Raw genomic sequence first — 13,848 nt, forward strand, 5'->3', positions numbered from 1 at the left:
ATCAACATGTCCTCCAGATTGCGAAGAAGAATGGAGAAAACGAAGAGCACAAAAGAAGATAGACGCCGAGGCCGCGGAAGGGCGGTGAAGAGTCCATCGCATGTTGCGCGAGGTGGGACAAATTAAGGCCGAACAAGAACTTGAGAATGTCAAGCTGTATGGAAAAAAGGCATATCCCGCCATTTGAAAAACGGGTCGTGGGACTGTTAGGATCAAGGTACCGGGGTAAACTGTAGTAAACGTATAATGGGTTGAGATAATCGGTCTGGTAAAAATGGGTTGACTAAGATGTGATTCCTGTTACGCAGTCCTATATTTAATCTGTCTACATCGTAATGAGCGTCTCTCATATAAACTATGTTGCAAATGCGATAACATTTCCTACACAAAAGAAGCTTAGGAACTCCTGGTTGGAAGATTGTTATCTCCGAGACTCCAAACTTTACGCTCGACCATATCACAGTTGCACAGGAACGGTCACAATTGAGCCTTAATACGGTGCCCAGCTAGGGCTTGCGGACAAGCCCAACAAACCACTGCACAGTTTCTCCCGCAGATCCGGAGATTAGAGTTGCGCGCACCTCGCGATGACCCTGACTGTCGCGCTGACCCCATCGGAGGAGTCACAAACAATAAGCGGCCCGCCGCTTCCCCAAATGGCTGGACATGGGATCAGGTAAGGATACAATGGTATATAGAGATGGTCCGGTAACTTCAGCTCAATACTCTGCATAAGCAAAAGAGACCCGTACAATATGCTACAGCAAAATGGTATCATGCGATTGAACGTCTATATAAATACACAAAAACAACTCAGTTGCTTCCCAGAGTCTTTAGGTAGTCGTATAGATTATTCACGGCCCCGAGCGCAGACATGTACTGCGCATCGTCCGTGGCCGCGCCGATATGCGGGGTGCTGACGACGTTGGGCAGCTTCCAGAGGCTGCCGTACCTCTCTGCCGTCGGGGGCTCCTGCTCGTGGGCATCCAGCCCGGCGCCCCAGATCAGGCCCTCCTCGAGCGCACGCTGCAGGTCCGCCTCGTTGACGATGCCTCCCCTGGACGCGTTGATGACGATGGCGGTGCTCTTCATGGTCTTGAGCTCCTCGTAGGCGATCATGTCCCTCGTCTCGTCGGTGAGGGGCACGTGCAGCGTCAGAAGGTCCGACTCGGCCAGCAGGTCCCTGTAGGCGGGCACGCGACGGTGGGGGACGTCGGCCCAGGCGTCGGCGGGCAGGTAGGGGTCGAAGGCGACGATCTGGGCGTCGAAGCCGCGCTGCAGCATCCTCGCGACCTTGCGGCCGATGTTGCCCATGCCGATGACGCCGACGGTCTTGCCGAACAGGGTCTGGCCGGTGCAGGTCTCCTTGGGCACGGGGCCGGACAGCTGGCGCGCGTATATGGACGGGATGTTGCGGGCGACGGCCATGGCCAGCGCCACGACGATCTCGGCCACGGCCTGCGCGTTGGCGCCCGGCGTGTTGAGGATCCGGATCCCCCTGGCGTCGCAGGCCGCCTTGTCGATCTTGTCGATGCCCACGCCGTGCTTGCCGATGGCCACCAGCTTCGGGCACTTGGCGATGTCGTCGGCGCGGAGGTACGACGACCGGATCAGCACGGCCCTGGCCTTTTGCTGCCAGCCGGCAAACTCCTTGTCCGTGTTGAGCACGACGTTGAATATCGTCCTGGCATGCTCGATGGCTTTGGGGTGGAACGTGTCGATGACGTAGACTGTGGGCTTGTGGCTGTCGAATGCCGCGCCATCGTCAATCATGGGTGCCATTTTTTGGGGTTGAGGGTATTAGTCTTGGGAATCTTTTACACTGATTGTCGAACAATCGCCAAGTTTCCCACTCGAGTGTTGGCTTGTCATTCGTATTTCAAGGCCCATCACGGAGTTCAGCCCCGGCCGATAAGAGTCACAATTTCATTATTGACGCCATCCACCATCCGCCCTCCGCAGTAGCCGGTGAGACCACCGGAGGCTTCCCGATCGGAGGTTCCCAGAATGCCGCTCGAAATGCCGCCTCGCGTGCATGTTCCTGGACGCGGAAAGGTACCCTAGTTCTAGATAGTCATAAAAAGAATGGGGAATCATCTCATGTTTTTACGGCGCATTCAGCGTCGAAGCCCACCCGCTAGCCCCGTAATACCACCATACCAGGCATGTCTTCGGGCTTACTCCAAAAGCTACCCCGCTGAGACTGCAGGTTTGGACAGGGATTCAGGCAAGAGGAGAAAACAGCAAGCAAAACAAGACAAAGCAGTTGTAAAATATTAACCCAACGAGTCAAGCAATGTACATCACAATTGGGGGATTCTGCCAAGCATCTATCTTGGCAGAGACCTTTTTGTTGCAAGCTGCAACCCTTGCCGAGTTGAGCAGTAAAACATGTAGAAGCACTAGGTACTTATAGACTCCGGGTACACGGCTTGGTGATGCTGAGTAACACACAGGAGGCATCTGCCAAGCGATCTGCCTGCACACCATCTTCTTGTACCACCATCCCAGGCGTGCATCACAAATGCTCAGCCAGGCCACAACCCTCGTCCTAGGCCTGTTGGCCGCCACACCGAGCTCAGGGGCCAGCCTGCCCTCGCAGCCGCAACAAGCCATGGCACCCATCCCACCCCCCCCCCCCCTCCACTGTCCTTCGACGCCCACGTGCACTGCTTCAACCCATCCAGGCACCCCTTCAAGGCCAGCCGCACCTACACCCCTGAGGCCGCCCCGCTCTCGGCGCTGGTGGCCGCCAGCCTCGCCGACCGCATCATGATCGTGCAGGCCAGCATCGAAGACGGGCCCGCCAACCTGATCGACAACCTGCGCGACGCCCGCGCCCAGCACCCCGACAAGCTGTTCCGCGGCACCGTCTTTGCCGATCCGGAGCCCGGCCGCGGGCTCGACGCCCTCTCGGCCGGGGACTTTGCCATGCTGCACGACCTGGGCGTCCGCTCCATCCGCATCCACGGCTCCTACGGCGGGAACGGCGCCAACGCCTCGTGGGTGCAGGAGCAGTTCCGGCGCGCGGCGGCGCTGGACGGCGTCGCGACGCACGGCTGGAGCGTCTCGGCGCAGCTGCCGCTGGCCATGTGGGCGGCGATCGGCGAGTTTCTGCAGCACGACGCGGCGCTGGCCGGCGTGGCGGTCGTGGCGGACCACAACGGCAGCGCGACGCCCGAGGACGTGGGCTCGGCGGAGTTTGCGGCGTTTTTGAGGCTGCTCGAGGCGCAAACGGTCCACGTCAAGGTCGGCGCGCTGCACAGACGGTCGCCGGAAGACATCGCTCGCATGAAGGCCGTGGTGGAGGGGTTCGCGGCCAGCGGGCCGGGGATGATGGTTTGGGGGAGCGACTGGCCGCACGTCGACACGACCCAGGGGCCCGAGGTGGTCTCGCCGCCGTTGGTGGTTGATACCCCGGCGGAGCTGAGGGCGATTAGGTCGTGGGTGTCGGATGAGCAGTGGCAGAGGCTGCTTGTTGAGAATCCTGCCAGGCTGTTTGATGTATAGAGTTAGGAAGGGGTTGTTGTGACTTGTGTCATGTCGGTAGAAAGTGGCAGACAATGCAAAGAGGATGAGCTGTACAACATTGATGAGGCTCTCCCGCTTCAAATCATCGCAAACAAGTTTCAGGGGTATGCACCGTGGGCAATGTAAAAGATGGTTTAATTTACATTTTTATATCTTGCCAGGGATCTAGCTCTATCCAATGCATATTTCCCATCCAAATTATATTGGATGTTGGTACAGAATCCTTACAATCCGTGACATTTCCCCTATCCAGAGCAACGCACACCATGACTTATTCTGTGTGCTTCGTCTTGCCAGCAGCCGCCTCATCAGCCTTCTCCTCGTCCAAGCGAAGCTCCTTGTCCGTCCTCATCTCCTGCTTCAGGTCCTCGGGCCTGGGGTACGCATACTTGTGCACCTCGTACCAGGGGTGGTCAAAGAGCTTGTCCATGCTCTCGAGCGACCTGCCGGCCGTCTCGGGCATGGCAAAGTAGACGTAGCACAGCGAAACGATGCAGATGCAGCAGAAGAATACAAAGGCGCCGTACCGGTTCGTGCCCACCAGCAGCGACGGCATGGCGCGCGAGCAGCCAAAGTAGTTGGCCCAGTGCACGGCCATGCCGACCGAGACGTTGAGCGAGCGGATGCGCAGCGGGAAGATCTCGGCCGAGACCAGGTACGGGATGGAAAACCAGCCGATGCTCCAGGCCACGGCGTGGAAGTAGATGGCCACGATGGCCATGCGGCTGGCGCCCAGCGCGGCGGGGGTGGACTCGATGCGCTCGGCGCTCCAGCCGGTGGTCACGCCCAGGTACGCGCCGATGTAGCCGAGGGTGAGGATCTGCAGCGTGATGCCCGAGATCAGGGAGCGGCGGCGGCCGATGAAGTCGATCATGAAGAGCGAGAAGACGAGCACGGATGCGAACTTGACGATGGCGTAGACGCCCGTGGCCAGGAAGCTCGCCTCGGTGCCCGTGATGCCCAGGTAGCCGAGCACGGTCGGGCTGTACTGCGTGATGCCGTTGGCGCCGGACCACTGCCCAAACACGTGGCAGAAGAACATGAGGAAGAAGCGGCGGCGGTTCTCGACCGTGGCAAACGTCTCCCTGACCAGGTCCAGAAAGGTGCTGCCGGCGGCCAGCTCGAGCTCGAGGTTCAGCTGGTCCTCGATGCGCGCAAACTCGTTGCGCACGTACGGGTGGTCCTCGGGCAGGTTGCGGAAGCGAACGAGGGTGGCCAAGGCTTCGGTGCGTTTGTTCTGGCTGAGGAGGAAACGGGGGGTCTCGGGGGTGAAGGAGCAGCCGACGAGCCAGATGACGGCCGGGACGAGCTGGAGGGCGGTGGGAAGCATCCATTGCTTCTCGGTGTCGGCGAAGCTCTTGGTGCAGCCGTAGTTGACCCAGAAGCCGAGGACTGTGTTGCGTCGAGTTAGTATGTGTGTACTCTATGTACTGAAAATACGATATGGCATGATGGATCATGGTGAGCTGTAAGGGATCACGGGCGACGGGTTTACTAACCAACACCCAACTGTTGACAACAAGCATACTGCACAGTCAACAATCCACGAATAGATTGAGGAGCAATCTGTTTACAATGGCCATTATTAGTTTCATAGCCAGTCTGCGTAGCTTCAAATGACTATGACTTCCATGACCCTGACACATACCTCTGCAATATAGATGGACGGAATGACAGTCGTTGCACCAATACCAATGCCAGCAATGACCCTGGACGCGTAGAGTGCACCCAAGTTACCATTGGAAAAGGTCTGCCCCAACACTCCGGCAATGTAGATCAAGGTGAGCATCTGAAAGGTCAACCTGCGTCCCAGGCGCTGGGTGAGGTAGACGCAGGCGAGGCAGCCAAAGACGGCACCGGCCGTGGCGATGGCGACGATCCATCCCTTGGTGTCGGCATAGTCTTTTTCGTTGAGGCTCTGGAGGTTGAACCGCTTCTTGAACACGGGCAGGACGACGACCGAGGCGATGTTGCCTAGCAGGTGGGCAAGAACACATGTTAGAACTTGGAAGCAACTTGAGGTTTGACATAGACTATTCGTGGTTGGGGTAGTACACACCCTCGTCGAAACCCTTGGCAACACCAGAAGTAGTAGTAGTAGTAGTAGTAGTAGTATTATTTAACGCCGGGCTCGGCCCGGCTTGTTAGCCGGCCGTTAGCAACCTCCCGAGGGGTATCTCGGCGCGCGTTCTATCTTCTTTATTTACACAGGGGGAAAACAAGGAGGGCAGAGGCGGATCGTGCCTGACCGGGTTCGGGCCCGGTCCTGCTTAGGGGGTTAGTTCACTGACGCGACCCCGTGCCTAAGGTGCACGGAGGGTTCGTCTGACGGCTTGTGCCGTGAAGTGTGGGTGAAAAGGCAGTAAGTCTATTCCTCGTCAGAGTTCGAGTCGTTTACGATCGGTGTCCCTAGGCGTAAAGTGCGTTCGTGGCGCGCGGGGCGCTGGCGGGCCGCTCTGGGGCGGGCGCTGAAGTAGTTGGTGGCTATCGAAAACGCCTCAAAGCTTTTCGGTTGCCCGAAGCTTGTCTGGAAGAATTTCCAGCGTTGGGCGCGATTTGGCGGCCCGGCTGGCCGGTCGTTATTAGGCCACGGCCAGTTTCTCCACACCGCCCGCGAATAGCGGCAGTGAAAGGCAACACCAGAAAAACTCCAAATGCATGCGCACGCCAACAGGTAAAAGTTGAATATCTCCCGAGGGCATTCTTTGATGGCGGCCTTGGTGGCCTTGATCACGTTGGTGCTCCCCATGGCGTCGTTGGATGCTGACGGTGCCGAGGTGCTAGTAGAGAGGCTAGTGCTGCCGGTATTGGCGGCCAAGTCACTTGGCCGACGGCTCGTTTTAAGCTTGACCTATACGGGCCATTTTTTCAAATGCATGTTGGTCTCGCGTCGACCATTTTTTTCTTCACAAGTCTCCGTATTTTGCTTTCCTCATTTCCGTACCCCGGCTATCCGGGAACCGTCAAGCTTGCTACCATCACATCCACTCGATGGGGAAAATCTGGGGTTGGAAAATGCTCGCGTGCGGGGTGCAGGACGCTGGTTGACAGGGGATTGCCCCATCAGCTGGGTGGGGGACTGGGTGTCTGCGGTGCATGTCCGACGGAGATGGCACGCTCGGAGACCAGCCGCAGCCCCGGAGGTTTGCCGGAATGGACCCTTGCAGGTAGGTGTTTGGCAAGACAGGCCCGAAGCTACGGATCAAGGCAGCTTTGGCGAGCAAGCTGGTAGACTGTAGAATGAGGTGACGGTGTAACTGATCAGCATGGGGCTCGTAAGCATGGCGAGGAGCGAGGAGATTTTCAAGATCCTGGTAGGGTGCAATTCATAATATCACTCAATTGTGGCACTAAACGGTGGGAAGTGCACCAACAAAACTAATCTTATGCAAGCCATTTCAGGTATCGATATAATAATATGTGACAGGATCCTAAACAAACATAACTTGTGATGAATAATACAACACAATGTCAACAGTGGGAATACGAGTCACAGGCTCCCAACAAGACAAGACCACAACTAAGAAATCAGGGTATCTATTTTCACATCTAGTCTAGCTCTAAAATCTAATGTTTGCCATTCGTAGCCCCCGTGACCCTGGCACTCAGCTGCGCCATCTCGGCTCCCCTCTTGGTGGCACCAGCCAGCAGCAGCGGACCGTCGGTGGCGGCCATGACCCACCGGGCCCCCATGGCGCAGAACTTCTCGACGAGGTCGAGGCGGGAGTGCAGGCCGCCGACGCCCACCCACTTGCCGTGCTTGTTGCAGGCGGCGATGGTGCGCTCGTAGGCCTCGGTCAGGCGCGGGTTCTCGTAGTCTCCCGGGATGCCCATCTCGGCGGTGAGGTCGTTGGTGCCGATGAGCAGCGAGTCGACGCCCTCCACGGCCGCGATCTCGTCCACCAGCTCCAGCGCCTCGAGCGTCTCGATCATGGGGATCACGAGCGTCGACGCGTTGCACACCGGGTTCGACACCTTGGCGGGGATGGACCGGAACTGGAAGTGCGGCAGGCCGTTGGTCGACGACCGCACGCCCACCGGCTGGAACTTGGCTGCTTGCACGACGTCCTTGGCATCTTGCACTGAGGAAGGGGTGGGACGAGTGATGACGTTAGCATAATGGGATCCATATTAACCAATAGACAGGCTGCCAGCCTGCCAGGCAAGAACCTGCCGGGCAAGAACCTGCCGGGCACCAGGATTAACTCACCGCTCCTGATATGGGGTACAATTACGCCGAGGGCTCCGCCGTCGAGAATGCGGGAAACATAAAAGGGGTCCTTGCTCGGGGCACGGACGATGGGTGCAATGCCAGCGTACAGGGCAGATATGCAGATCTGGCCGGTGGTGTCGCTGTGTTTGTGTTGATTACGTTAGTATCTTGTTGGGTACCCTTGGCTGGACACAAAAAAACGCCTGCCACCCCGAAGAAGCAAGTCACAGATGACGTACAGGTCGAAAGATGAGTGCTCCATATCAATGAGGATACCGTCAAAGCCCGCAGTCTTGGCCATCATTGAGATTTCCACTGTCCGTACGGTCTTGACGCTGAGTGTATAGGCCACCTCGCCCTTCTCCATCTTCTCCTTGATGGTGTTTCTTAGTTCCACGGCCATGGTTGCGGATGTGTATTTTTTGACTGGGGTTTGGATTAGGGAAATTGACGAGGGTTGGCAGATATGCAGATGAGATGGATTGAGACGTTTGCGTGTATTAGTGGAGGCTAATGATCGCTTCTTGCTGTGGCTTGTATGCAATGAATTGGTTGGGAATCGGCCAAGTGAAGTTCTGGCAACACAGCTCGGCACTTTCCAAACACCGTGATTTATATGCCGTTGCAACATCGGGGCACCTCGGAGCCGCAGCATCCTGGTTTCGGAGCACCACGGCACGGCTCCAATGGCTGCCGGCATTTTCCTTTGTTCTCAGTCCTATGTACCAGCACCATTCATCTATTCGACGGGTGACTTGAATACCTCAGACGGGACACAAACAATGCTACCTGACCTACGTCCTTGGGTTGTGGGGAAAACTGTGGATAAACTCACAACGAGACGGAAGAAACATGCATTACTCGACATGAACGCGTCGGATCGGACCCGGGGCGCAAAGGGCGCCGGGCAGGCCACTCATGGGCATTGGAACAAGCGAACCCCTCAAAAGTGGATCGAAAACACCGTGGACACTGGACAGTTGGGTCGAAAAGATCCCCGCACGCTATCCCCCCACAATGTCACGGACCCGCTTGCCGGCTCCCATACCCCGTGTCAAACTCTGCCCATCAGCTGGCCTGGGGGCGGCTAGCTTGCAAGGTACCCAGATTACCCAAAGCCACGGGTAGGCAGGTTGGTCGAATGCATCGGACGTTTGTCCCAAGCCATTGTCGGTCCTGCCCCGAGCAACCCGCATCCAGTTCCATCGGAGGCTCTCTTGCGTGCAGGGAGGGAACAAGGCCACCATGGCGAATCTCATGGCCCAGGCGTGCGAGCGGTGTTGGAAGCGGAAACAAAGGGTACGCGCGTTTGCCAATTCGGAATTGACGCCGGTCCATTACCTCCAGTTGCTTTGTGGTTTCTTTTGATGCAGATACCCCTTGCTGTGAACATTTTGGATCATTGGCTAATGGATCACCCAAGTGCGATCGTCGTCGGCCTGTCTGCCAGCAGTGTCGGCTGGTATCGGCTCCGTGCTATGAGCGGCGGCATGGGGTGACGGTTGATTTGTCCGACCCTGCATCTCAGTTCAGGTGTGTAAGCCTGGAATTCTGGCGTCCGCAAGCGGCTGAGCCTGTCAAAGTTCAAACTAATCACCCACTCATATGATATATCCAACAACTACAATAGCTACATCGAGGGTCTCAAGCAAAGAATACGGAATTTGGAACACTCGACAGCTCAATCACCAACACCACAACGCTATGAACAAGCCAGCACCGCCCCCAAAGCCCCAGTGCCAGGCTCCGGGCTGGAGCCGGGTCCGACGGCCCACCAGACCGCCAGCAGGGCCTCCATCCAAGCCGAGATGGGATCCCTCTCACTGGCGGCCATGGCCGAGTTCTCAGGGGAGCAGCACCCGGCCCACCTGCAGGCGCGGCCCTTCCTCTCCTTCCAGACCCTGTTCCGCGCGGCCGCCGGCTCGGGCGCCGGCAACCTATCGCGGTCCGACAGCCCCAGCCCGGCGCTGACGGGGCCGCTCGGCGACTTCTACCTGGGCCTGCTGCGGTGCGGGGTGCAGATGGACGCGTTCGACACGCGGCGCCACTTTGAGCGGTACCTGGACGTGGCGCTCCTGTGCTTCCCGCTGACGGGGCGCGCGCACCTCGACGACGAGTTCGCCGTCGTGTCCCAGAGCCAGACCGCGGGCACGGCGGGCCAGCTGCTGTACAGCTCGCCGGCCAAGGTGCTGCGCGTGTACGTCGCCGTCGCCACGGGGATACTGCTGACGCCCGACTGCCGGCACATGGAGAGCTTCGCCACCACCTTGGCCCTCGCTGCCCACCAGCACCTGCCCAGGGTGGCCGTGTCGGCCGGCGAGCTGGAGACGGTGCAGTGCCTGATGATGATGACCATCTTTTCTCTGTTTTCCAGCAGCGGAGGGTCGACCTGGCATCTGCTGGGGCTGGCGCTCTCGCGGTGCTTGTCTGCTGGTATGCATCACGTGAGGGTGAGCGACCCGCTGTCGGATGACGACGAGAAGCGTGGCTGCAGTCGTTGCTTCTGGTGTCTTTATGCACTTGATACGTGAGTCGAATATGCCCAATGCCCTTTCCGGAGATGCAAAGATACTTACATGAAGATACCTATCTCTTTAGTTTGATAAGTACCTCACTGGACCGTCCTTTTCTTATACAAGATGAAGACATCACCACTCCTGTAAGTGTTTGAAATGTCTGGGCTTATGATGTGCAAATGACCCCTGCTGACCTGGAACTACTCCAACTCAAGCAACCACCATCAAACAGCAGTCCGGACCACGACCTCGGACCATTCCATGACAACATCATCCAGTGCGCCAGGCTACTCCGCGATGCACGCCGGCATCCAAGCAAGGGTGCTCTTTTCCACTTTTTCAACATGAGGCACTTTATAGAAACGGCACCCCGACACCCCCAGGCCCCCGACACGCAGTCGGCTCTGCTGGATGGCGTCTGGGGCCGACTGTGCTGCGGCGCATTGTTAGAAGTGCTGTCGAGCCTCGGGCCGTCCCAGCGCTCCCCGGAAAACGCCATGGTGACGAGCTTCGCGCGGACGAGGTTCATACAGTTCATCGACGCCCTGGACGAGCAGCACTCGACACAGAGCTTCTCCTTCATGGGCTGCGACGGCCTGATGGTGTTCAAGATGGCGGCGGAGCTGCTGCTCTGCGACCCGGCGCCGGGGCGCGGTCGGGCGCAGGCGCTGGCGCAAAAGTGCATCCGCCTGCTGGTGGTCATCGCCGAGAGGTTCCCCGCGGTGCGCTCGCTGAGGGAGGTGCTGGAGCAGCTGGCCGTGCTCGTCGCGCAGGGCGAGCGGGCCGCCGAGGTCGAGTGGGTACGCCTGGAGCGGGACCTGGAGAGGTCCGCGGTGCCGATACCCGTCCGGGTGCACGATTTGATACGCAGCTTTAGAGTACACACGCCGGCGACGCATCGGTCCGTGTGAATTTTATGTTTGTTTGTTCAAGTAAAATGTTAATTTTGTAGCCATCCCAAAGTTCAAACAGGCCCCGGCCACGACGTCCTCAACTCAGTCTCTAGGCTCGACCCCAACAAAATGACGCAACGATGTGGATCCGAGGACTGAAATTTCATCTGCCGGGATCTTTTTGGCAAAGATGGGGAAGATCTCTCTTTTGAAATGCGGGGACTCGTTTTCCCCAGCTTCGTCGGCGTTGCATTGGGCATTTTGAGGAGGCGGTGATCAAAACAAACATTTCCCCCCTCAGATCGCCGCCTTTCTCCTTCACCAACCATCCCACTTCACCACTCATTCCCTGAAAATGCGCAACCTCACCGCGACAGCCCTCTTGTCCCTCCTCGCCACGGCGTCCGGCAACAGCAGCGATGCCGCCGCGGGCCGACCAACCGTCCAGCTGGCCGCCGGCACCGTAACCGGCACCATCGACCCGACGACGCCCTCGGTGCGCCAGTTCCTCGGCATCCCGTACGCACAACCCCCCCTCGGCGCGCTGCGTTTCTCCCCTCCGCAGGCGCCGGCGTCACCGCACGGCGACGTGGACGCCACGGCCATGCCGCCCAGCTGCGTGCAGTACCTGTCGTCCAAGGCCGGGTTCTACACGCGCGAGGTGCTCGAGTTCAACCTGCGCGGGCTCGACGTCACGGGCCCCGTGTCGGAGGACTGCCTGACTGTGAGCGTGTGGACGCCCGAGTCGGCGCGGCCCGGCGCGGACCTCCCCGTGCTCATCTACGTCTACGGCGGCGGGTTCCAGACGGGCGGCGTCGACGTGCCGTACCAGCTGCCGCCCAGGTGGGTCGAGCGCACGCGCTCGCACGTCGTCGTGGTCATGAACTACCGCCTCGGCATCTTTGGCTTCCCCTCGGCGGCGGGCCTGGACGCCGCAGGTCAGAACCTGGGGCTCCTGGACCAGCGACTGGCGGTGGAGTGGGCGAGGGACAACATTGCGGCGTTTGGCGGCGACCCCAGGCGCATGGGGCTGTGGGGCCAGAGCGCCGGGTCCATGTCGGTCGGGGCGTATGCCTTTGCGTATGCCGAGGATCCCATTGTGAACTCGTTCATGATGGACTCGGGGACCGAGCTGTCGGTTGCTTTTACGGAGCCGCTGCACTCCAACTTTACCTTTGTGGCCGGCAAGGTGGGATGTGGTGGCTTGCAGGCTGGCGAGGAGCTGGAGTGCATGAGGAAAGTGCCGGCTGCGGATATTGCGACGTTTTTGAAGGAGTACGCCGACTCTGGGTCGCAGCCCGCATATAGCTTCTGGCCTGTTGTGGATGACAAGTTTGTCTTTGGCGACTACGGCAAGCTGTACCAGGAGGGCAAGCTTGCAAAGATTGTATGTGTTTTGCTCACTGTTGGATTTGTATCGGTTGAACAGGTACTAACCAATCAACTTGGACTTGTAGCCGGCCATAATCGGCACCAATGCGCAGGACGGCAACCCCTTTGCTCCCTACGACCCAGACAGCGTCGATCAAGAAGTCGCCGACGCCACCCTGCTCTCTCTGTTCTTCTGTCCTGCATTCAAGACCAGCCTGTAAGTGGAACTTTGCAACCCACTACACGAGCCCCATCGAGATGTACAAACCACAAAAGGACGGACAACCGTCAGGATGGTTTCGTGCCCAGTCAAACTAACAAAACCAAACCTCGAAAACCCAGCAACCGCATCCAAGCCAACGCCCCAACGTTTCGCTACGAGTACTTTGGCAACTTCACCAACGTCTCGCCCAAGCCCTGGATGGGTGCCTACCACTCTGGCGAGCTGCCCATGCTGTTTGGCACGCACGGCGACTTTCGCGGCGACTCGACGCAGCTCGAGCGCGACACCAGCGCCGCCATGCAGGACGCCTGGCTGGCGCTGGTCAGGGACGGAGCCGCGGGCGTCGAGGCGCTGGGATGGCCCGCCTTTGCCGGCGTCGACGGTGGTGATGTCGTGCAGCAGTTTGGCAATGGGGTTGCGAGCAAGAGCGGGGACGCAAAGGGGTGGGAGGCGAGGTGCTGAGGAGGGAAAAAAGGGGGTGGCCAAGGGAGGAGATTCATGGCAACTTGACTCTGTAATGCGTGCATTAACAATCATAGTATGCCGCATGTCTGACTGGTGTTTGTTTCTTTGTAATGCTGCAGTGTAGAAGCGATGGTACGCGCAGTGTCTGCGTAGCAATGAAAGGCAAACATGAGCTCGCCTGAGACATTGAGGTAGCGGCGGCATTGTGCCGTGCAAGGTGAAGAAGATCCTAATCCAGCATACGTGGTACAGCAAAAACTGCTTCCTGAGCCCATGGTATTATCAGGGCATCGCATGCAACGCAAACACGAGTCAGGGCTGCTCGACACAATCCATCGCACTTGTCGTGTCGCACTTCTCAAGCTGCAAGAATGAAGCGACTAAAACCAAGAATCAAGTCTGAAAATATTAAGGGTCTTTAGGTTGCGGTCCGTTCCCGCCCATTGACGAACGATTCAGAACGTTTTGTTTTTGACAGATTAATATATCTACGCGAAAGGCGATTTTTGATTGAACGGTTAATGAGGGGGATGTGCCAAAGCTCCAGGAAGACCTTGGACACAGCGTTTCAACCCTGAACCCTATTTAGATTACGTACGGAGCCCCGAGTCAAAAGCAAATTACGCAGGACTCGCC

General features: G+C 58.3%; 6 protein-coding genes across 6 annotated transcripts; 3 read left to right on the forward strand and 3 right to left on the reverse strand.

The window, feature by feature from the left end:
* Positions 1 to 758: 758 nt before the first annotated feature.
* Positions 759 to 2,034, reverse strand: MGG_10814 (D-3-phosphoglycerate dehydrogenase). The gene has a single exon (XM_003715587.1). The coding sequence runs from the start codon at positions 1,780 to 1,782 to the stop codon at positions 814 to 816; it is 969 nt and encodes a 322-aa protein (XP_003715635.1). The 5' UTR covers positions 1,783 to 2,034; the 3' UTR covers positions 759 to 813.
* Positions 2,035 to 2,772: 738 nt separating this feature from the next.
* On the forward strand, positions 2,773 to 3,510 carry MGG_10815 (uncharacterized protein; the record flags this gene model as incomplete). The annotated part of the gene is made up of 1 exon (XM_003715588.1): positions 2,773 to 3,510. One exon carries the CDS (start codon positions 2,773 to 2,775, stop codon positions 3,508 to 3,510), a length of 738 nt encoding a protein of 245 aa, XP_003715636.1.
* A 292-nt stretch (positions 3,511 to 3,802) lies between these two features.
* MGG_10816 (quinate permease) lies at positions 3,803 to 6,280 on the reverse strand (the record flags this gene model as incomplete). The annotated part of the gene is made up of 6 exons (XM_003715589.1): positions 3,803 to 4,923; positions 5,031 to 5,097; positions 5,180 to 5,505; positions 5,591 to 5,661; positions 5,823 to 5,863; positions 5,930 to 6,280. 6 exons carry the CDS (start codon positions 6,278 to 6,280, stop codon positions 3,803 to 3,805), a joined length of 1,977 nt encoding a protein of 658 aa, XP_003715637.1.
* Positions 6,281 to 7,061: 781 nt separating this feature from the next.
* Positions 7,062 to 8,579, reverse strand: MGG_10817 (4-hydroxy-2-oxovalerate aldolase). The gene is made up of 3 exons (XM_003715590.1): positions 7,984 to 8,579; positions 7,742 to 7,884; positions 7,062 to 7,613 (listed from the first exon to the last, which is right to left on the reverse strand). Exons 1-3 carry the CDS (start codon positions 8,442 to 8,444, stop codon positions 7,099 to 7,101), a joined length of 1,119 nt encoding a protein of 372 aa, XP_003715638.1. The 5' UTR covers positions 8,445 to 8,579; the 3' UTR covers positions 7,062 to 7,098.
* Positions 8,580 to 8,989: 410 nt separating this feature from the next.
* Positions 8,990 to 11,171, forward strand: MGG_15093 (uncharacterized protein; the record flags this gene model as incomplete). The annotated part of the gene is made up of 5 exons (XM_003715591.1): positions 8,990 to 9,043; positions 9,168 to 9,277; positions 9,375 to 10,271; positions 10,343 to 10,403; positions 10,476 to 11,171. The coding sequence occupies 5 exons, from the start codon at positions 8,990 to 8,992 to the stop codon at positions 11,169 to 11,171; spliced, it is 1,818 nt and encodes a 605-aa protein (XP_003715639.1).
* A 337-nt stretch (positions 11,172 to 11,508) lies between these two features.
* MGG_15094 (acetylcholinesterase) lies at positions 11,509 to 13,209 on the forward strand (the record flags this gene model as incomplete). Its single annotated transcript, XM_003715592.1, has 3 exons — positions 11,509 to 12,540; positions 12,611 to 12,741; positions 12,867 to 13,209. The coding sequence occupies 3 exons, from the start codon at positions 11,509 to 11,511 to the stop codon at positions 13,207 to 13,209; spliced, it is 1,506 nt and encodes a 501-aa protein (XP_003715640.1).
* Between the last annotated feature and the right edge of the window lie 639 nt (positions 13,210 to 13,848).

The sequence above is a fragment of the Pyricularia oryzae genome, chromosome 2 (genome assembly GCF_000002495.2).
Source record: "Pyricularia oryzae 70-15 chromosome 2, whole genome shotgun sequence".
In the NCBI taxonomy this organism is placed as follows: Eukaryota; Fungi; Ascomycota; class Sordariomycetes; order Magnaporthales; family Pyriculariaceae; genus Pyricularia; species Pyricularia oryzae.

Bases quoted from the DNA above. Each gene is read 5' to 3' on its own strand.
- MGG_10814 (XM_003715587.1), bottom strand. From the start codon at position 1,782: ATGGCACCCATGATTGACGATGGCGCGGCATTCGACAGCCACAAGCCC.
- MGG_10817 (XM_003715590.1), bottom strand. From the start codon at position 8,444: ATGCCGGCAGCCATTGGAGCCGTGCCGTGGTGCTCCGAAACCAGGATG. The intron at 7,885-7,983 runs GTACGTCATCTG...ACACAAACACAG, and splicing joins GAGCACTCATCTTTCGACCT to CGACACCACCGGCCAGATCT. The intron at 7,614-7,741 runs GTGAGTTAATCC...CCCCTTCCTCAG, and splicing joins TGTACCCCATATCAGGAGCG to TGCAAGATGCCAAGGACGTC.